This window comes from Drosophila suzukii, assembly GCF_043229965.1.
Source record: "Drosophila suzukii chromosome 2 unlocalized genomic scaffold, CBGP_Dsuzu_IsoJpt1.0 scf_2c, whole genome shotgun sequence".
In the NCBI taxonomy this organism is placed as follows: domain Eukaryota; kingdom Metazoa; phylum Arthropoda; class Insecta; order Diptera; family Drosophilidae; genus Drosophila; species Drosophila suzukii.
In genome coordinates this window covers 35,261,174-35,285,602 of record NW_027255896.1, presented here as the reverse complement: position 1 = coordinate 35,285,602, position 24,429 = coordinate 35,261,174, and the positions used below count along the sequence as shown (strand labels likewise).

Below are 24,429 nucleotides of genomic sequence, written 5' to 3'. Positions count from 1 at the left end.
TAACGCCCACAAACTGTAGGAGCCACAGTTTTGATGCAAGAATAAAAATTTTACCTGAAATGTAATGTTCTCATCAATACCTATCGATTGACCCAATTTGACACAAAATTTGCCACGCCCACCCTAACGCCCATAAACCGCCCACAAACTTCACAAAATCGTAGATATGAACGTGTTTATCTCGGAAACTATCAAAGATAGAGAATTCAGATTTAGATTCCGTAGCCTTATACGCAGCGCAAGTTTGTTACGCGAATATGCCACGCCCACTCTAACGCCCACAAACCGCGAAAACCTGTGACGCCCACAATTTTTATGCTAGATAAAAAATTTTAACTGAAATGTATTGTTCTCATCAAAACCTATCGATTTACCCAAAAAAAGTTTGCCACGCCCACTTAAACGCCCACAAACCGCCCAAACCTGTGACTCCCACAATTTTTATGCTAGATAAAAAATTTTAACTGAAATGTATTGGTCTCGAATACCTATCGATTGGTCCAAAAAAAAGTTTGCCACGCCCACTCTAACGCCCATAACGCTTAAATCTGTATACCGCCGGTAGGTGGCGCATTTTAATCTCGCTTTGCTACTTGCTTATCTCTATTTAGCTGAGTTACGGGTATCTGATAGTCGAGGTACTCGACTATAGCGTTCTTCCTTGTTTTATTGTCCAATTTTCATTAATTATTTTGTTTTTTTTTGGTCAAGGGATAATATTTAATGCATTTTTTCCATTACCTTGACCTTTGCGCCTGCGTCGAGGGATTTTAGCAATCCTTTACACCACCACCTGTGTTTATTGTAGGTAACCAACTTGACTCTGGGGTTATGGTACGGTTAGCAATGGGTGGTTTGCTGAATGGGCTTTACGTTATCGGTTACAAATTTATTAGTGAAAGTCACAGACACTATGGACAAAGGATACAATTGGTCATTTAGGTGTGGGTATAGACATATCCCTGCAGTTCCACAATTGAGTTAAGTGCCCAATCATCACGAAGCCGACTGCGACGTCGGCAGAGAAGCCAGCGACGCCGGCAGAGCTGAGCGCAACGGCGGCAAAGCGACGCACTCTAAGTCAGGTCCGCAAAGAGAACGCACAAAAAGTAATTTTGGGCTCTTCCTCTCTCGCCATGTCTCAGACGGAAAAGTGCGTGTGAAGGGAAGGAGGCCCAGCAACTAAAATATATAGACTTTTGTGCACCCTTGCCTTTTGAAGAATGCGACATTTGTTCGTAAATGATAAAACAACCATTTAAAATAATAGGTTTCTGTTTTAAAATATTTGTATTTCTTAAAAAAAATGTATAGGTTTATTAATATTATTTAATAATATGTGAAGTTTTAAGAATATATTTTTATAAACCGATTTGCATAGTCGGATATGTCTATAAATACCCTGCTTTTATGTGCAAGATGCATAGACCAAACGGGACATGCCAAAAAAACAGAACAACAACGGATTAGCGGAACCGTTGTTGTTGTTGCTTGTTGTTTTTCTGGAAGGCACGCGTCTTTTTTCATCTTTTTCACTTGCGTTTACTTACGAGTATGTGAAGGAGTTAGAATTGCACGCAATTACGTAGTTAAATAAAATAAACCAGTGGTTTAAAAGTGATACCTATACGATTCCCAGGTAAGTCTGTCGCAGACCATTATTTATTTAATCAGTGAGAGTAAAAACAAGTTAATGTGTATTAAAAAAATGGAAAATACAAGATTCCCAAAAAAACACGTGGCGGAAAAAAAATAGATGTGAAAAATTTTAATTTTTTACGTGAAAAACAACAAATGATGCATATAAATAAACAAATGAATGAATCTGTGAAAAAATTTGAAAATCTTATTGAGTGCTAAGTTCCTTGGGACCAAAAATAAGAGATGTTTGTTTTTATAACTTATGATTTTTTGTTTGCAGCAATGCAAGTCGACTCACTGCAAGTATTGTCGCATGAAGCACCATTCATTATTACACACGAACCATGACCCATCCGCAACATCAACCTCGTTTTCATCTCCATCATGCGACCCATCCTCGAGCTGTCAGCCATTACCATCTACTTCATCAGCATTAGTATCATGTTCGTATACATCATCGCATCCTGATCATCATTTACCAAGCCCTCCACCCAAAACCTTATATATTTTGCCGATCGACTACGTGTTGCTTCCAACTGCTATTATCTACGTCAGAATTAGAATTTGAGCATTTATGCCTTGCCGAGCAATTTAAGATTCGGCCCCCCAGCTAAACTTCATAACCTCTCGCTTAGCTAGCCAACTAAACTTGAATCACAGAAGATCGCAAACGTCGATTTCTGGGATAGGAGAATCTTCCATGATCTCTGATAGGACTGTCGATATTCTTGTGCAATCACGGGATGCAAGCTATCGTGCGGCATTTACAACGGTTGTGACTCACAGTATTACTGATTATCAACCCCATTTCAATATAAATGCAACATCGTGGAGGATACCGCAAAACATTTCACTCGCTGACCCTAATTTCAATCAATCACAACGAATTGACCTTTTACTCGGCGCTGGGTTGTTTTTCGAAATAATTTCTATGGGACAAATTCATTTGGATAGGGCTTTGCCAACTCTTCAGAACACCAAGCTTGGTTGGATAGTTCTGGAGGGTTATCATCGAACATGCCAACTCAAAAATCGGTTTTACAAGCCAGCATCAAGTACCCAGCTGATCATTCCGATGACACACTTTCCGCCATTGTAAAGCGATTTTGGGAAATTGAGGACTTCACTTCGTCTAAGCCATCTTTACTGGCGGAAGACTTGCGATGTGAGCAACTTTTTACTGAAAATTGCATTCGACTTGGAAACGGCCAATACTCTGTTCGTCTCTTGACCACTTCCGGATTCGAATCTTTAGGTGATTCTTATTGCTTGGCTCGTCGTCGTTTCAAGAGTTTGGAAGCTAACTTAGATAGAAACCCAGCCGTGAAGGCTCAGTACTCAGCATTTTTGAGGGAGTATATCGATCTAGGTCACATGGCTCTTGTAACTAAGGAACCGTCAGAAACACAATTCTTTTTACCCCACCATTGCGTTCATAAGCAGGAGAGCACGAGTACGAAGCTTCGTGTCGTTTTTGATGGATCTGCCAAATCAACTTCTGGTAGCTCTCTGAACGACTTACTTCTGGCAGGACCAACAATTCAACAAAAAATCTTCAATATACTGCTTCGCTTTCGATTTTTTAAAGTTGCCCTTTGTGGAGATATCTGCAAGATGTACCGTTGCGTGCGTGTCTCGTACCCGGATGATTTCTTGCAGTGCATCGTTTGGAGAGAGAGCTCCAGGGAAGAGTTGAGTGTTTTTAAATTGAACACGGTGACTTATGGAACCAAGCCAGCTGCCTTCTTGGCTATAAGGGCCATGCATTAACTCTCTTACGATGAGGAGGAATCATTTCCTATTGGAGCAAAAATTGTTCGTAGAGATTTATATGTGGATGATTTAATATCTGGTGGGGACTCAGTTGAGGAGGTGAGAGAAATTCGTCGTCAGGTGAAGGAACTACTGTCGCGAGGCCACTTTCCAATTCGCAAATGGTGTTCGAATGAGTCAACAGCCCTAGAAGGAGAGTCTGAATGCGACAAGGAGCAGTTAATCAAATTTCACGATGGATCGGATGTCGCCAAGGCATTAGGGTTAGTCTGGGATCCATCTTCTGATCAGCTCCTATTTCATTTTTCTCAACTGCCAACCAATCAACGACCCACTAAGCGGGTTGCATTGTCAACGATTGCCAAATTCTATGATCCACTCGGTTTAATAACTCCTATTATCACAAAACCTAAGATTTTTCTGCAATCTCGAACGTGGATTGGGATGACGCACTACCAGAGCCCATTCTATCGTCATGGGGGGAGTTGACCTTACAGGTATCGGTCGTACAGATCTTAAAATTTCCACGATTCGTACTGCAACCAAGGGCTTCCGTTGAGTTTCATGGATTCTGCGATGCTAGCATGTCAGCTTATGGAGCGTGTCTATACTTGCGATCGGAGACCAGTGAAGAATCGAAAGTCCATCTGTTCTGTGCCAAGTCAAGGATACTTCCATTGAATGCCTTAACAATTCCAAGATTAGAACTTTCCGGAACGCTTTTATTGGCTGAGACGCCAAGGAAGTAATAGATTTCGATTGCACCTTTCATTGCCGGTCGGACTCGTCTATTGTGTTAGCGTGGCTTTGGCAACCTCCGAGGGAGTTTAACGTTTTCGTAACAAACAGAATCGCGAAAATTCAGGAGATGACGAGAGACATGACTTGGCATCACGTTCCTACAAACTTGAATCCGGCAGACGTCATATCGCGAGGATGTACCCCAAGAGAATTGTTGGAAAATTCCCTTTGGGCTAACATGCCTCCATTCCTTCTGCAAAGCTCGTCGAATTGGCCGTCCCTGCTAGACTCAGCAAAGGATCTTCCAGAGCGCCGTTCTGTGGCTATTATTGGGTCCGTTTGCATAGACAGTTCATCAAACTGAAAATTTCTTTACTCTTTCGATAAGTTGCAGCGCGTATTTGCATACATTTATCGGTTCATTTCAAATTGCAGATCCAAATCTGCGCCGTTAAAAGGTCGTCTTTCGGTGGAGGAGATCAACTCTGGAACTGTACTTCTTTTGAGGAGCATCCAACACGTTAACTTGGCGAAGGAGTATAGATCTCTTAGCAAGGGCAAGCCGTTTCCACAGAGAAGCAAGCTGGTTTCGCTTAGGTCTATACTCGGCTCCGATGGGTTACTTCGCGTGGGTGGAACGCTTCAGAACGATACTGTTGCCCAAGGATCATCCAGTCACCAAGGAGATCATCGTTTATTATCAGGATAAATATTTGCATGAAGGATCGCAGGCGCTGCTTGCCGCATTACGGAAACAAATGCGTTCGATGTTTCCCAATGAAGCCTGTTACTTGGGAGCACGTCATGGGTAGCCTGCCAGCAAATAGAGTGCAGCCCAATCCAGCTTTTCATAGCACAGGAGTGGACTATTGTGGGCCATTCTATCATAAGGCAGAGGCCAGAAATAAGGCACCCCACAATTGCTATATCGCCGTCTTTGTCTGCTTTTCCACGAAGGATGCTCATTTCGAAGTGGTCCAGGATGTCACGACGGATTCTTTCATCGCAGCGCTGAGGAGATTCATCAGCCTTAGAGGCAGTCCGCGTACCATTTGGAGCGACAATGCTACAAATTTTGTCGGTGCAAAGAGCGAGCTTGCCGAGCTGAAAGAGCTCTATTTGAGCGAGCAGCACACAGCATCGATATCTTCCGTCTGTTTAGCTGATGGGATCGATTGGAAGTTCATCCCTCCGCGTGCCCCGCACTTCGGTGGTTTATGGGAGGCTGCTGTGAAGTCAGCTAAATTTCACTTCTACAGAGTCGTCGGTGCATCCATCTTAGCCATCGATGAATTAAGAACTCTTGCATATGAGATTTCTGCTATCCCTAACTCTCGTCCACTCTGTCCAATTTCAGAAAATGCTGAAAGCCTTGTGGTGCTAGCACCGGCGCATTTCCTGAAGGGTTCCAGCTACACTAAGTTTCCTTAATCTGACATTACTCATCTTCGCGAAGGCCGCCTCAGCAGATGGCAGCGGGTGACCCAGATGCAACAACATTTCTGGAAAAGGTGGAGTGGCGAGTATTTGTCCCTACTTCAAGAGAGTAGCAAAAGGCGCATCGAAACGTCTAAGAACAAGGTTGGAAGCATAGTTTTCCTGAAGGAGGACAACGTTCCACCCTTGAGATGGCAGCTTGGGTGCATCCAGGAAGTCATACCCGGCGGGGACGGAGTCATCCGAGTAGCTATGGTCCGTACAGAGCCGTCGCCAAACTAGCCGTTCTGCCCATCGATTCCGAGATTGTTGGAAACTTACCTCTTCCAACGGGGGGAGTATGTTCGGAGCAGATCGCCAGCGCCTAGTCATGCGCGCATAGGTGTACGACGGCACCTGCAGCGCTCTCTACTTATCTTTGTCGCCTTTTTTCTTATACCACCAAAGCTGTCGCTTATCTATTCAGCAACTACTTTGTAAGCCTGCAAATGTCTATATGAAGTGCTTGGAGCCGAGCTACTACACAGTCCGTCTGCCGCTCCGAAAAAACACTATACATTTTAATATAACCTATTCGTGCCTTAATAATTATAAATAAAAGGGTGGCATATTTGTTGTCTTCCCCACAAACAATATATTTTGATCTTTCTAGACATTTTATTGTAGCTAGTAACTATAGTTATGGGATGTAAGGCTAGCTATCGTAGTTAAGGATACATTTATTATACCTACATAAGACGTAAGAATATGAAAAAAGGAAATGCTTTATTTTTACAATATACTAGTTAATGTGCAGTATATACTAGTAGTTATATGTTCTTAATATCTGTCATTATGAATCAAATTTTTTTATAAAAACAGCTTCTAAACAGCTTATAGACAACTTGTGAACAACTAATTTCTTAATTAGTTTTACAATCAGAGGATACATCTTTCCCCAATACACTCGGACATGTTCCTCTAAGATTTATATATCAATCTTCAGATATTTTGGTTGTGCAATCTTTCTCACGTACACAGCAAACACATTAAATACCAGAGTGTAATTATTACTTCACATCGAAAGTCGTCTAGTAATCAAGAATTTTTGATCATTCTTAACAAAAGACTATAACAGCTCGTAGAAGTTAATATCAACTAGTAACCAGCTAATAACAATTAGTAAACAGATACTAAAGATCTAGTAACTAGCTTATAACATCTAGTAAACAACTTGCATACATCTACTAAACATATAGAAACCAGATACTTAACAGCAAGTAATCAGCTAATAACATCTAGAAAACAACTTGTATACATCTAACAGACAGATAGTAACCAGTTAATAACAACTAGTAAGCAACAAGTAGACATCTACTAAGCAGATAGTAACCACCTAATAATAGCTCTAACAACAGCTAGTAAACAAAGTCCAAGCAAAGTCCATGAATCACGAAAACCAGATGAGTTGTGTAATTAAAGGGTTTATTAAAGTTATTCAAAATCTTAGACAATGATGCGTAATTCATACAATTAGTATATAAATAGAATAGAACTAAAAAAATAGTTGCCAACAAAAACAGTTATTACCAGGTCCCAACACCTCTATCATAAACTTGAATCAGAAATTAAATTAAAAGACGCTCCTATGTTAGGTAAGGATGTCTTCGAAATATGTTATAATGTTAATATGGGATAGAACAAATGAATGCTTTAAGAATAATAATTATTTTACATCTATCAATGGGAACCAAGCGAAAATCTGCGTTTGGAAAGAAGATTAATAACCGATATATTTCTTACAGAGGGATGAAGTCAGAAATACAAGTATATAATTTATTATGTATTTAATAAAATATGTTTACAATAATAAAATATATAAAAAAATATTAAATGATCCTACAAAATTTGTTTCTGACTGTAAATAAAACTACAGGTACAAATGAAGTGAAAGTATTTTATTCAATGAGGTCAATGGTCTTGAGATGTATGATCTTATCAGTCGTCCTGCGCATTGGGTCTTGGGCGCTGTTGGCACTGCTGTTTTAGCCTTTGAGGAGTTGCGGACCCTGGTGTGTCACATTTCGGCGGTTCTTAATTTCAGAAAACCCAGCTGATCTGGATGTATCAACCATAGCACATTTTTTGAATGATGGTCCGCCTTCCTCTTTCGTCGAGCCGGATGTGACCAGTCTTAACTTCAATCGCCTGGATGGATGGCAACGCGTGTCTTACTTGCAGCAGATCTTTTGGTCCCGATGGAAGGAAGAATACTTAACATTACTGCAGCAGCGCTCCAAGTAGCGCACCCCAAAACCTGGCCTGGTTGTCGATGACTTAGTTCTGGTCAAGGACGAAAACTTGCCTCCCATGAAGTAGCCCCTCGCCAGAGTGATCGAGCTTCTGGTCGGTGGAGATGGGGTTGCACGAGTTGCCGTTCTGAAGACAGCATCAGGAGTGACAAAGCGAGCAGTAAACAAGCTCTGTCTGCTTCCCCTTAAGGCTGATGTTGAAACCCAGGCTTCCAACGGGGGGAGTATGTCGGGTCACGCAGCCGCAGCAGCCAACTAACGTCTTAATACGATCTCTTATATTAATTGCATCGCGAAAGGTAGCTCTCTTTATCTAGCTCTCTCGTTTTTTGTGTACTTGCATTCTTGGGCCCAGCATTTGGCTGGCTGTCCCTTCAGTACGAATTCTGATCTCGACATTAAATGCACTCTCGTCTCGCCTGCTGTACTCTCTCTCGCTAATAAATTGTTAGCAAGCATAAAGCAACCTAAAATACGTATTTTAATTTAGCAATAAATAATAAAAAAGCTTATTAGTTCAACACATGACGTAGTGTTGATGCTAACTAGTTAACATCAAGTAAACAGATACTAAAGAGCTAATAACCAGCTAATAACATCTAGTAAACAACTTGTAAACATTTACTAAACTTATAGAATCCAGATACTAAGCAACTAGTTACCACCTAATAACATCTAGTAAACAACTTGTATACTTCTACTAAATATATAGAAACTAGATACTAAACAACTAGTAACCAGCTAATATCATCTAGTAAATAACTTGTATAGATCTACTAAACGTATAGAAAACAGATACTACACAGCTAGTAACCAGCTAATAACATCTAGTAAACAACTTGTTTACATCTAATATACAGATAGTAACCAGTAATTAAAACTAGTAAGCAACAAGTAGACATCTACTAAGCAGATAGTAACCATCTAATAATAGCTCATAACAGTTAACAACAGCTAGTAATCAAAGCCCAAGCAGCTCAACCGCCATCATGACTCATACAATGACGAAGATTCATTCTCGGACTCTTTCATCGGACTTTCGGCGAAACGTTTATTGGCGCGTGGCATGATTATTGAATTTTACAACCAGACTGACTCTACAACTCGTGTTGAATCCTTTTCAATTCCTTCTCACCCTCCAATACACACGCACAGTGTGATGAGTTATGACGAACACTATCTGTCTCACTCATGCCCTCGGTCAAACTACGTTGACAGAATGACATATCTGCCTCGCACGAAAGAATGAAGAAACAGTAGGAAAGAAATCAAGTGTGTACCAACAAATAATCGTTATAATTTGAATGTTTAAAAAAGCTCACGTCCTCGTTAGTTTACAATATTAAGGTTCTTACAAAATATATTCTCTTATCATAATTTTTTTGTTTTCTTTTTTTTTATACAAATTCAAACTCAAAATTGAACAAATTATCTTATTCTTCTTATTTCTTACTCTTATACAACGTTTGCCATGAGATCCAGGTTACCACCAACTTAAATCCAAAAAATTAAAATTATTCAGCCTTTTCCTTCATAAGGCGATCATATTCTTCATTTCATTTACAAAAACCACGCCAACAACTAGCACACAGTCACTAACAAAACTGGCCAGTCAATAAACAAGATAATTCAGCCCACAGCTTATATCCAGACAAACCGGCCATCACAAATAGCTCGCAGTTTAGTTTATAAGCCGGCCAAATAACAGATGTCCGATCATTACCAAAATTTCAGTATTAATGCAGCAAATGGCGAACCACATAACTCGGGCGCCAAACCTCTACAGAAAGTCATGAGGCATGGAACTGATCCGGGGGTTTACAATGTCTTTATTCTATTTCAAGATCACAGCTCCTTCCGGCTTGATCGTCATCTTCATCACTGGCTTCACCATTCAGTTCTGTGATTTCTTCATCATCACACTCATCATTCAACGCTGTGGTAATCCCTTTCCCAGGCATACGTCTCATATGTACGTCTTATATGTTCTATTATTAGTTAACGCCTTAAGTCTATACCGATCTCCTCCCAATATTTCAGTTACTAAAAACGGTCCTCTAAATTTAGGGTCTAATTTTGTCAGATGACGCTCTTCGTTCTTAAGCAAGACGTGGTCACCAACTTTATGTCTTACAATAGTAGCCCTATCTTTATAAAATCTAGTCTTATCGTAATTGGCATTCTTTTCCATGTTTTGTTTGGCCATTTCTCTAACTTTCTCAGTATCAACATCGTTCTTATTTTCAACAACGGGTACGACAACAACTACGTCCCTCATCTGCGATCAGACGGGAAGGTACGCCGAACAATAATATTAGAGATTTTAATGCCTTAATACAACTCTCTGTGGCTAGCCTCGCTGTATGGGCGTCTATAGACACGATTATGCATTCCTTCTGTTCATTCTTACCACTTAGCTTCCCTGTGATGTCGGTGAGGACTGTATGCCACGGGATGTTAACCTTCGGTATGGGATGCAATTCGGCTTGTACCCTACCAGATGGGGGCTTTGACAATTTGCATGTAACACAGTTGCCGACAAATTTGCGAACTTATTGGGACATCTTGTCAACCAACCAAGGTGCATAATTGACTCGTGCACATTGTTTACGGCTGACCACCTAAATAGCTTTGGGATGATAGAAAGACATCGAGTTTTCCCACTTCTTTGAATTTTTCTATAAAGTGCTCCTGCCCTTAATTCGTACGTTTTGGCCAAATCCCCAGAAATATCATCGTCACGCAAATTAGAAACAATAGACGACGTCTCTTCGTCTCGTTGCTGCTCAGCTAACAACCAATTGTCAATAATCCCTGTCAAATTTATATGTTTTTCCACTGTACCTTTTGACTTGATGCGATCTTTCGATATGGGATTTCGGGACAGAAAATCTACGTGAGCCACACGTTCGCCTGGCCAATACTGAATGTCAAACTCAAAAGATTGCATGTACGACCACACCTGTGGACTCTCTCTGCTTTTGTGCGAGATGCCTCGAGTGAATTACAATCGGTAAAAACGACAAAATGTCGACCATTCAAGTAATGGCGAAAATGCTTAAAGGAATTAAAAACGAAGTCCGTTTACTAAAGTATTCGATAACTCGTGGCTTGTGTTCGATTTTGTGCAACAGAATTGCGCCATAGCCATTAGCACTCGCATCCGTATGAAGCTCGATAGGAAATTGTGGATCGAAGATAGTAAGAACGGGTTCACTAGTCAGGATAGAAATTACTTTCTGTCGTATTTACTCGTGCTGCAATTCCCATAAAAATTACATGCTTTTTGAAGTTATAGCATAGAGGGGTTTCAGTAACTGTGACGAAAATACGAGACCAGTCCAATAAATTGTCTCAGTTGAGTCACAGATTGCGGAGGCGGTAAGTCTATAAGAGCTTGTATTTTCCTAGGATTCAGTCGAATTTCATCTGCTCTAATTTCGAAGCCCAAATTTTCTAAACAAGATTTAAGAAAGGAGCATCTTTTTGATGTTGAAAGAAAATCCTGCTACGGCGAGTGCTTGCAAAGTAATTTGTAGTCTGTCGAAAGCTTCCTCCTTTGTACGTGCAACTATCATTACATCGTCCATGTAAACGATGGCATATGTATAAGTCAGATCACCTAGGGCACGATTAATAGCCCTTTGGAATACAGAAGGAGCATTTTTAAGCCCAAAAGGCATAGCCAAGTATTCGTACTGCCCTTCTGGGGTTACAAACGCTGTCCGTTCAATAGAGCTTGCATGTATTGGGATCTGATGGTATCAATACACGTGAAAAATCTAGCACCACTCAACCTAGCTATCTGGTCAGATACAACGGGTACTTGTCGGAAACAATATTGGCATTAAGCTCCCGATAATCAACACACAGACGGTCTGTACCATTTTTCTTACGGACAAGTAACATCGGACTCGTGAAAGGAGAGGAACTGGGTCTTATTATGTTTGCATCTAACGGCTCTTGGAATGTCTAACCTTTTCTTTTTCTTCCACACTCAATCGGTAAGGGCGCCTCTGAACCGTCTTATTTTGATCAATCAAGCGAATCTCTAGCTGTCCCGTAGTCACGCGGCTCTGTGGTATACCGTTTATGAACGAATTTGAATACCCCTGTAATATTGATAGCAGTTTATCTTTATCTTGACCATGTAAATCGGTATCGACACCGGCCAGGTCAGGAGTGCATTCGGAGACTACGACAGGTAATACAGACTTTTCGTTAAAAATAGTAAGCGCGCTTGATGTAATTGTCACGCCGATGCCCTGGCTCAAAATTTCCCGACCAATCAGAGCGTCGTATTTGATATGATTATCTAAAACTACGTGAAATAAGATTTCAAAAGAACGCTCACAAATTAAAACATTCGCCAGTATCTGTAAAGTGCTGCAAACAGATTTGCCACCAATACCCCTCAATGTCACTACGTTGTTTATTCTAGTGCCGGATAATCTCAGTGATTAAGTCTCTTTGATGAGTGAGCACTCGGCTCCGGAGTCGAAGTAAAATTGGAACGACTCACCAAACTGCAGCAACGTTCCTAAGGGCTCAAGTACTGTGCATGTGTTCACATCTTTGTTGGTATTACTCTTGGTCGGCGGACGCTCCTGACGATCCAGGCACACAGTAGATACATGGACAGCTTTCCCACATTTATAACAGATCACGGATGATCGATCTTTTGCTCCAATTAATCCAGATTGTTGATTACGGGGCTGCTGACGCTGAGTTGTCTCTTTGTTAAAGCGACATTCCGCCTTCTTGTGTCCGGGTTTGCCACAGTTATGACACGTGATGTGAGACATAGCCCTGACTCTTTTTCCTTGTGGTGCTGATGAGTTGTCACTCGAATGCTGGCTCTGTCTGGCGTCAAACGAAAAGGCTTTGAGTTCCTGATGCAGTTCGTTTCTGGTTTTAATATCCGTCGTAAAAACCAAACGGAGCAATCGTTTGTCTATCCCAGCTGCATGTGCCAACGTAACGGATACTGCAATCTGCTCGACGCTGAGTGACTTCCAACGGGCCATAAGTGATGTGACCATTCTGCTTCCATACATTTGGGCGTGCATTAAGCAAATTCATAACGGTTGCGGCCAAAGTCTCCGTTCCAGAAACATGTCTGCGAGAGCCAGTGGGATGCGGTGCCTTTCAGTGATTTGCTGAGGGCCATTACAAGAGCGCTGCCCACTTGCTGGTTTTTAGACAAGATGTTGTCGACCGTTGAACACCAGGACAGAGCGTCGCATCCTGCACGATCAGGGTTGAACTTTGGCAGTACAATTTTTTGGCATCTTTTGGCTCATTTTGAGAGCACTGCACTTGTTTTATAAGCTCAGCGAAACTACGATTTTGCATCTCCAAAATTGACAAAAGATTTGCATCATCTGCTGGAGGCGGGGGTAATCCCACTTCTGATGACGAAGATTCATTCTCCGACTCTTCCATCGGACTTTCGGCGAAACGTTTTTTGGCGCGTGGCATGATTATTGAATTTTACAACCAGACTGACTCTACAACTCGTGTTGAATCCTTTTCAATTCATTCTCACCCTCCAATACACACGAACAGTGTGGTGAGTTATGACGAACACTATCTGTCTCACTCATGCCCACGACCAAACTACGTTGACAGAATGATATATCTGCCTCGCACGAAAGAATGGAGAAACAGTAGGAAATAAAACATGTGTCTACCAAAAACTGCAGCAACGTTCCTAAGGGCTCAAGTACTGTGCATGTGTTCACATCTTTGTTGGTATTACTCTTGGTCGGCGGACGCTCCTGACGATCCAGGCACACAGTAGATACATGGACAGCTTTCCCACATTTATAACAGATCACGGATGATCGATCTTTTGCTCCAATTAATCCAGACTGTTGATTACGGGGCTGCTGACGCTGAGTTGTCTCTTTGTTAAAGCGACATTCCGCCTTCTTGTGTCCGGGTTTGCCACAGTTATGACACGTGATGTGAGACATAGCCCTGACTCTTTTTCCTTGTGGTGCTGATGAGTTGTCACTCGAATGCTGGCTCTGCCTGGCGTCAAACGAAAAGGCTTTGAGTTCCTGATGCAGTTCGTTTTTGGTTTTAATATCCGTCGTAAAAACCAAACGGAGCAATCGTTTGTCTATCCCAGCTGCATGTGCCAACGTAACGGATACTGCAATCTGCTCGACGCTGAGTGACTTCCAACGGGCCATAAGTGATGTGACCATTCTGCTTCCATACATTTGGGCGTGCATTAAGCAAATTCATAACGGTTGCGGCCAAAGTCTCCGTTCCAGAAACATGTCTGCGAGAGCCAGTGGGATGCGGTGCCTTCCAGTGATTTGCTGTGGGCCATTACAAGAGCGCTGCCCACTTGCTGGTTTTTAGACAAGATGTTGTCGACCGTTGAACACCAGGACAGAGCGTCGCATCCTGCACGATCAGGGTTGAACTTTGGCAGTACAATGTTTTGGCATCTTTTGGCTCATTTTGAGAGCACTGCACTTGTTTTATAAGCTCAGCGAAACTACGATTTTGCATCTCCAAAATTGACAAAAGATTTGCATCATTGGCTGGAGGCGGGGGTAATCCCACTTCTGATGACGAAGATTCATTCTCCGACTCTTCCATCGGACTTTCGGCGAAACGTTTTTTGGCGCGTGGCATGATTATTGAATTTTACAACCAGACTGACTCTACAACTCGTGTTGAATCCTTTTCAATTCATTCTCACCCTCCAATACACACGCACAGTGTGGTGAGTTATGACGAACACTATCTGTCTCACTCATGCCCACGACCAAACTACGTTGACAGAATTATATATCTGCCTCGCACGAAAGAATGGAGAAACAGTAGGAAATAAAACATGTGTCTACCAAAAATTATCGTTATAATTTGAATGTTAAAAATAATCTGCGACATATACAAATAGAATAGAACTAGAAAAATAGTTGCCAACAAAAACAAGTACAAAACAATATTACCAGGTCAGTAGATAGTTAATACGGGAGCTGGCTCACTAGGTAATAAATCATGTCAAAAAAGGGGGTGGGGGTGACCCTAATTAGTCACGCATGGTTGCGCGCAGGTGTTTTAATGACCTAATTAGCATGATTAGAAAAGGGGTTGGTGGTGGTGGCGACCCTAATTAGTCACTTAATGAGGTTAGAAAGGGGTGTGTAGGAGTGTAAGAGGGGTGTTTTGTCATGCGTATGAATTTGTGATTGCTTGTCTTTTTCTCACCCTAAAGGTGTGTGTGAGGGGTGCAAATGTCATGTAGGAGTGCAATGGTTGCACACAGGTCACTTAAAGTATGTTGCTTCTAACTTGTATTAAGTTAAGGGGAGGGTATTCTTAAATGTTTCAATTCTATAGTGGAGGTGGTGGTTCCTAACAGAATATACACAAAAACAATTGAGTTCGTTTGTTTAGTTAATTACGTTTTTATTTAGAGAAGGGTGTTTTGATATGTCTTGTTTTGTCTTGGAGGGGTGTTTTGTCATGCGTATGAATTTGTAAAACTATATTTTGGCGGAGGGGAAGTTGTTTTGTTATGCGTGGGCGTTTTGTTGATTCAATTAGGGTTGTAGTTGACATCTGTTAGTGTAACCTGTCTGCGGTCGTGTGGTCAAAAGGTGTTGGTTTGAGGGATATTAGGCCGCATACTTTGTGGTGTGAAACAAGCGTGAGTTTGGTAACCTCCCCCTCTTTAGCGAGCATTAGATGGGAAAGTGAGCGTAGAAGTGTAAGAGGGGTGTTGGTGGTGGTGGTTCCTAACAAAAACGTTGTTTTGTTATGCGTGGGCGTTTTTTTTGGTTTGAGGGATATTAGGCCGCATACTTTGTGGTGTGAAACAAGCGTGAGTTCGGTAACCTCCCCCTCTTTAGCGAGCATTAGATGGGAAAGTGAGCGTAGGAGTGTAAGAGGGGTGTTGGAGGTGGTGGTTCCTAACAAAAACGTTGTTTTGTTATGCGTGGGCGTTTTGTTGAATCAATTAGGGATAGTTTTAATAGGGTAGATTCAATTAGGGTTGTAGTTTACATCTGTTAGTGTAACCTGTATAGGGTCTTGTGGTCAAAATGGTGGTGGTGGTTGTGGTTCCTAACAGAATATACAAAAAAACAAATGAGATCGTTTGTTTAGTCAAATACGTTTTTATTTAATCATATTTGAAAAATTTTTCTCATGCGCCTTTAGAAAGAGAAAACGGTTACCTTTTAAGTTTTCAAAAATGTATGTGTTAAGGAGAAATGTGGAAAGTAGTTCAGTTTTAGAAAACTATTTGAGTTGAGCGAACCATCTAGAATCGTCGTGTGAACCCTCCGGTAATTCAAAGCTTAAGTAAAGTTGTGTTAATGTACGTTCCATCCGAATTCGATTTGTGTGAGCTTATCAAATTGATAAAAATTAAAAAACTTTACTAACTGTAAAGTAAAGTTGTGAGAATTGGGAACTACCCAGATTTGTGTTGTGTAAACTTATCAAATTGATAAAACGTAAAACACTTTACAGTCAAAGTAAAGTATAACAAAGTGAAAAGTACAAGTAACAATACAATACTTCCAAAAACAAAAAAAAATTCAAAAAAACAAATGATATTAATAAGTATTGTGCAAAGTGCAACATTACCCTATCGGGTAACATTTCGTGGACTCATCATCTGCGAACGGAGCAACATAAGAAGAATGTTGTTGAACCAGTGGATTCAAGAATTAAAAAAATCAGTTCTGGATTCCAAGGAAGGATTGTTCACTACCTATATGAAAACACCAACAATGATGTAATTTATCCAACACAATTAATGGAGGAAGCAGGATAAGCTTTTCTACCTCACTTGTATCCATTGTTGGAAAGTTATTCATCGGTGAAAATAAACTTTGAACTTTTTGGAGAGTACGGACTTTTGAAGGAAGAAAAGGAATGCATTGAAATAAAGTCATTTCAAAGTAAGATGACAATAACTAGTGCCTACTCCAATATAGAAAATGAATATAAGGAACACATGGAAAAAATTTTGGCGAGGATGGTAGAATTCCAAGAAAGGGATAGTGGATGGACTTTGCTTCATCTCATTCGATTGGAGATGAATTTTAATCAATATTCACCTTTAAGAGGATCATCTTACATAAAACTACCCTCTTGTTTAGAAGCTAAAAAAGCAATTATAAATGTGAAAAACACAGATGATGAACATTGTTTTAAATGGAGCTTAATCGCAGCATTAAGTAATCTAAATAAGAATGCAAACAGATGCACAACCTATAAAGTCAACATAAATGATGAACTCATTCAAGTCAATGGGATCACACTAAATTTCACTGGATTGCAATTTCCACTTAAGCTTGCTGATATATCGAAATTTATGGAAATAAATAAAGATATAAATATTACACTTTTCGGGTTCGACGATGGAGTTATACTCGGACCTATATTTTACTCCCCTGAAGTGAGGAGAAATTATATAAATATGTTGATACTGGAGGAAGGATGTAAAGCACACTATACTTGGATTAAAAATCTCTCAAAGTAAGTTGTTTTATCATATCATTATTATATTTTTTTTTGTTTTTGTTTTTAAATTTCATAATATTTATTTGCTTTCATACTTAAAAAAAAAAAAAATTTTCTTGTGTTTATCTTTTTTTAGTTTGGTTTCCTCTCAAGTTTCGAGAGACAAATCAAAAAAATGGTTCTGTCAAATTTGCTTAAATTATTCATTGAGTGAAGATGCTGCCACTTTACGGTACACAAATGTTCAAAAGGAAGTGATGGTCCCATTCACAGTTTACGCTGACTTTGAATGCATCCTTCAACCAATTAATAAAAACGAAACATTAAATTTAAATATTATAAATATACATAGACCTGTTTCATATGCATACTATATAAAGTGTGCACATGATAACAGTTTAGATAAGTTTGTTTTAGAAACTATATTCAACTCGGGAATGAATTTCCTGTTATCTCTATTAGAAAATTTAACTTTTATATATGAAAACTATATTTCAAAACCTGTTTCTATAATAATGTCAGATGTTGAAGAAGATGATTTCCAAAAATCTAATAATTGTCATATATGCAACACTCCTATTTTATTGGATAGAGTTAGGGATCACTGTCACTTCACAGGAAAATTTAGGGGGGCAGCACATAATGAGTGCAATTTAAAATATAAAGTTCCAAAATTTATTCCTGTTTTCTTCCACAATTTCACCAGGTATGATTGCCATCTATTTATTAAAAATTTGGCAATCATACCTGGTGAAATAAAGGTAATTCCATTAAATAAGGAACAATATATATCAATTTCAAAAATTATAACTTTAAGTAATGGTGATAACTTTGAAATCCGTTTTCTAGATTCGTTTCGATTTATGCCTTCTGCATTAGATACATTAGCTTCAAATCTAGATAGTGAACAAATGTATATAACAAGATCATTTTTCCCTAATGAAAATCATTTCAACTTAATGCGAAGAAAGGGTGATTTCCATATGAATATTTAGATTCAGTTAAGAAATTAAATGAAAGTAAATTACCTCCTAGAGAAGCTTTCTATAGTTCCTTAACCGAAAATGAATGTTCAATTCAAAATTATACTCACGCACAAAATGTATGGAATGAGTTTTCTTGCAATAATCTTAAAGATTATTTAGAACTATATTTAAAAACAGATGTTTTATTAATGTCTGATGTCTTTGAAAACTTTCGAAGACTTTGTACTAAAATTTATTCACTTGATCCAGCACATTTTTTTACTACACCAGGATTATCATGGGAAGCTATGTTAAAATGTACTAAAATTGAATTAGATTTATTAACTGATATAGATCAGTATAAATTTATTCAAAGTGGTATTCGTGGTGGCTTAGTACAATGTACATGTAGATATGCTAAAGCAAATAATAAATATGTTGAGAATTTTGATAGTACTCAAAAATTATCATATTTGATTTATTTATATATGATGGACGTTGATGCACTACGAGCAGTACAAACAAGTGGCCCAACGACACCAAGCACGTGCTTGTTACGCGCGAGGCCCTTTTATCAATTTGGGCAAAAAATACGAGTTCGCGAGGAAGATACAAAAAACAAATAGAGACGGGACACAAATGAAAATTAAAGAAGCATCTAAGAATGAAGCAAATGAGTTAAAATATTAGTTTTTAATACCGGGATAGAAGTAGAAGTGCAAATTAAATGATAAAGGTTGTTATAATTATTACATAGAACGCGAAAGGGCTCGTGCAGACAAAAATTAGATGTACATCGTGGCAAATTTAGGGGATAATAATTTCGTGTTAGTCTAACAGGAACATTGAAAGTTAGGCGGTTTACAAGTTCTACAGAATCAATATCACCTCTTATAAGATTTTGCATAAAAATAGTACCAAGCATTGTTCTACGATTTGCAAGGGTAGGTAAATTAAGCAATAGTAATCTACTCTGATAGGAAGGTAGCCTTATGTTTTGATCCCAGTTCAAACTACGAAGGGCAAAAAGAAGAAATTTTTTTTGTACCGACTCAATACGGTCAATATGCACTTGATATTGTGGACTCCAAACCGAAGAACAATATTCCAAAATAGGACGGACAAGGGAGGTATATAATAATTTGGTTGTATAAGGGTCATCAAATTCTTTTGACCAACGCTTTATAAACCCAAGAACACTCATGGCCTTGCTGACAGTGGACATTATGTGGCAGTCAAATTTAAGTTTTGGGTCCAGAAGAACGCCTAAGTCATTAACTGAATATATACGGTCGAGTGGCGTATTTTGAAGAGAGTAACTAACAAAAGTAGGAGTACCCCTATGAAAAGTCATAACGTTACATTTAAGGCAGTTCAAATTTAAAAGGTTATACTCACACCATCCCTGAAAACAATCAATATCTGACTGTAAGTTGAAACCCGACGCTATATCATTATGTGATAAACAAAGCTTAACATCATCAGCATACATTAGTACACGAGAGTGTGTTATGATAGAGGGAAGATCGTTAATAAACAAAGTAAACAGCAAAGGGCCCAAGTGACTACCCTGAGGCACTCCAGATGTCACATAGATCAGTTTAGAGGCAGCGTTCTTGAATATAACCCTCTGAGTCCTACCATTCAAATAACTTGAAATCCAAGTTAATAGATTGGATGCAAATAATTTATATGGTTGGGCTATGTCACAATCTTTACCATATGGAGGTTTTGAATGGATTTCAAGGGGGGAACTTGATAGTATAAACATTACAGAGATTGCAGATGATAGTGAATATGGATACATTTTTGAGGTAGATTTAAAATATCCTTTAAAATTGCACAATAAACATTTTGTTGTAATAATCAGTTACCAACAAAGTCAGACAAAATAAAAAAATTAATTGCTGATTTAAGGGATAAAGAAAAATATATAATTCATTATAAAAATCTTCAACAGTGTATAGAAAATGGATTAATTTTAATTTTTTTTAACTTTTAAATAATGCTGTCTACGGAAAAACAATGGAAAATGTCGATAGGCGCGTTAATATTAAATTAATTACTGAATGGGAAAGTGCTTCACCATCCGATTCTTCTGGTCCAAAAAGGCATTGTGGTAGATCTCTTATTTCAAAGTCAAACTTCCATAGTGTGAAACAGTTTTCAGAAAACTTCTTTGCCTTTCAAATGAAAAGATTAAATGTGTTGTACAACAAACCTTTATATTTAGGTTTTGCTGTATTAGATTTATCGAAATGGATAATGTATGATTTTCATTATAATTATATCAAACCTAAATACAATGAAAATGTTCAATTAAATTATATGGATACAGATTCTTTTATATATACTATTAACACTGAAGATTTTTATAAAGATATTCAGAACGATGTTGAGATGAAGTTTGATACATCAGATTATTCTGATGAATTACTTAATCTCTATAATTTTCCTAAAGCTAATAAAAAAAGGTTGGGTTTTTTTAAAGATGAACTCAATGGAAGACCAATGACTGAATTTGTTGGTTTGAGATCAAAAATGTATGCCTTTAAAACATCTAATAGTAATGACAGCTCTGAAAAAACAGTGAAAAAATCAAAGGGTGTTAAAAGAAGTGCAATAGATCAATTAACTTTTAATAGTTTTAAAAAATGTTTGTTTTCGGAAGAGGAAGTGGTAGGTTCTATGTCAATCATTAGATCTAAAAATCATCTTTTATCAACAATTAAATGTAAAAAAGTAGTTCTCAGTCATAAAGACACAAAGGTTCTTATACAAGACAATAAAATTAATACACTACAATATGGACATTATAAAATAGAAGAAAAAAGATTAGAAAATAAACTTAATGAAATAGATTCAAATATTTATGTTTATGAACAAAGAATAAAAGAAATAGAGAATTGTCCTAATAGAAATAATTATCATGAGATTGAAATAGAAAAATTTAAGAAAAATATAGATGAATGTGAATTTGAAATGTTTTATACAGAACTAGAATTAAATTTACTAGATTGTAAAAAAAATGAATAAATGTAACCTATAATTGTAAATAAGACAGAACAAACATCGCTTTTTTTATTTAAAGGTTAAAATTTAAGGTAATGTATAAACCAAATATTACAATTCACAATATTATTATTATTATAACAATTTTTATTTAACAGAACAAACATCGCTTTTACTTACAGGTTAATATTAAAATTTATTTAACAGAAGAATTACAATATTTTACTTTACTTTACTTAAAAGAATTGATTTAATGTATTTATCATTATCTTCATCTAAATTAAACGGTATAGTTTGAACATAGTTATCTATACCACCCTCAACAAGAATAGTTTCATCCTCACTAGATGATCTTGGAATACATGGTTCCGGATTTTCATCATCATAAGGGATTGTATCATGGTCATCATCATCATCATCATCATCATCATCATCATCATCATCATCATCACCATAGAAATTAAGAGAAAATTTGCCAACCTCTTTTTTATTATTGTTTTGGAGTTCTGAAAAAATAAATATTTTACTATATATAAAAATATTATTTTATATGTATTCAACCAACCTTTTTGAGCTCCATCCGAAATATTATTTTCAATTTTTTTATTAATGTTTTGGAGTTCTGAAAACATATATATATATATTATTAGTATATAAAATTATATATATATATATATATTAAACTCACCTTTTTTTAATTTACTCGAATTATTATTTTCATCTTCTATTTCTATATTCTGCAAAAACAAACATATTTCCCTACTCAATCAGATTATGATATAATATCACTATTAGTTATTTTGAAATCGTTAATATCGTTAATTGGTATTTAATCTGTGCTAATCTGACTTTCTTTTTTATTTAAATATTCAATCATCATTTGAGCTGCTAAATTTCTCTTTCTTAAATATATCCCATTAATTCTTTCTGCTTCCATCACTAAGATAACCTGTTTCTTCTTCTTCTATCTCTTCTCTTTTACTCTCTTGTTTGGAGAGAAGATCAGCATCTTTCAATATTTTGTCATAAACAATCCTATCTTTTCGTCTCTCTGCATTAATTACTGTTTGGGATAAAACTTCTGCAAATTCAAAACAATTAATTCTTAAAGTTGCTAAGGGGGTATTAGTATTACATTTAGATTTTTGGTGGCGGTGGCGACTAGATAAATATTTTAAATTCATACGCTTAGATTTACTTAGACTTCGCCTAGAATGTGTTCTTCTATAAATATTATTGTAATGACATTTAACTCCTACTGTAGCAGTTTTGTTTTGGACGGTAAAGAATCTGTTTAGACCCCTTCTTCCTAAATCCATATGCCCTCCTATTCTCCTTTCATTTTCAACTAATTTTTGCTTAAAATTCTCTATTATACCTCTCTTTGTGAATTCGATTTGTGAGTTGTGTATGTTTTCAGTGCTTTTTAATTTATGAGTAGTGTTCCTTTTTATTGGAACCCGACTTACACTTTCAAATTCTGTATCACTATCACTGATCCCCAACACTAATTCTTGTGACGTATTACTAAATGTTGGTGCTCGACTTACGTTTTCAAATTCTCTCTCACTATCATTTATACCCATATTAATATTTTCTGATTTTTCATCTCCTATGTTTTTATTTTCTACGTGATCAACACTTTCATTTTCGCTATTAAAATCAAAAAGATTGGTTGGGGTTGTAGTTGTTTTAGATGTAGTTGATGTAGCTGTTTTTGTTGTATCTTCTTCCAGAAGTTCTCTTTTTAATGTAGTTGCTGCTGTTGTAGTTGTTGTTTCTTCCTCCTCCTCCTCCAGAATTCCCCTTCTCATTGTAGGTGTAGTTGTACTTGTTGTAGTTGAGGTAGATGTAGTTGTAGTAGATGTTGATCTAGTTGTTTCTTCTTCTACTGTGCTTGCACTTGTATTTGTTGTTAAGTCTTTTTCATTAATGCTACCATTAATAGCATTAAATATTTTAGTATCGAGTTCACTTTTTAAGTTTGGTTTCTCACTTTCATCACTTGTCTTGTTTATGAGATCCATAAAAATATGACTGTCCTCTAGGATCTCAAATTTTAAGTCAATTTTAATGATTTTTTTTAGTTTTGGAACATTGATAAATAACCCAATCGAATTATTGGAAGTCGATGGGTTTTTAATTAAAGTCATTTCATTGGGGAGTGGTACCATTTTCACCATCGGATTAAAGAGGGAAAGTATTACAAAAAATATTATAAAAGCCGTCATTTTAATTTTTTTTGATTTTTTTTTTTTTTTTTTTTTTGATATTTGATCAAACGAACTATCGAATGAATAAGCAAACGATCCGAAATTGAGTTGCGTGAACGAATAGATGGAGACTAAATACTTTTCGAAATTCTTCCGTCTTTATACCCTCCAGTTTTGTATATATAAATATATAACGTTCTGTTCAAATGCTTATCTGTACATGCTTTTCTTCACACTTTATAAATAGGAATTGCGTGATTGTGAAGAAACATAATTTATTTTCACGCATTGACGTCAATGTCTACATTTTAATTGTTCTTTATAGAATTTCGTTTTTATGAATCCAACTATCTTCTGATTTTAAATAGCCTACCCAACGCACAAGCACATAATCAAGTTCCACCCAAAATTCTTATCTGTATATACTCTTTTAGTCTAGCCAACGCACAAGCTCATAATCAAGTTCCGTTCAAATTCTTATCTGTACATGCTTTTCTTCACACTTTATAAATAGGAATTGCGTGTTTGTGAAGAAACATAATTTATTTTCACGCATTGACGTCAATGTCTACATTTTTATTGTTCTATGCTTCCACTTGTTCTTTATAGAATTTCGTTTTTATGAATCCAACTATCTTCTGATTTTGAAAAGCCTAGCCAACGCACAAGCACATAATCATCTTTTTGTTTCACAATCTTTTCAACAAGATAAGTATTAGGGAATTTTGTTTTTTTAATTTCTTGTTTATAGAAACCACCTTGAACTGGATCACCCTTCAAGTCCTCAAGTAAATATGTGGTGGGGGATGTATTTTGTACTTTCCGAATTCGAAAAATTTCCGTTGTCCAGTTTGG

General features: G+C 37.5%; 1 protein-coding gene across 1 annotated transcript; it reads right to left on the bottom strand.

Annotated features, from left to right (window-relative positions):
- Positions 1–12,951: 12,951 nt before the first annotated feature.
- Positions 12,952–14,098, bottom strand: LOC139354426 (uncharacterized). The gene is made up of 2 exons (XM_070998658.1): positions 13,645–14,098; positions 12,952–13,130 (listed from the first exon to the last, which is right to left on the bottom strand). The coding sequence occupies exons 1-2, from the start codon at positions 14,096–14,098 to the stop codon at positions 12,952–12,954; spliced, it is 633 nt and encodes a 210-aa protein (XP_070854759.1).
- Positions 14,099–24,429: the final 10,331 nt, after the last annotated feature.

Bases quoted from the DNA above. Each gene is read 5' to 3' on its own strand.
- LOC139354426 (XM_070998658.1), bottom strand. From the start codon at position 14,098: ATGGTCACATCACTTATGGCCCGTTGGAAGTCACTCAGCGTCGAGCAG. The intron at 13,131-13,644 runs GTAATACCAACA...CTGATCGTGCAG, and splicing joins GGAGCGTCCGCCGACCAAGA to GATGCGACGCTCTGTCCTGG.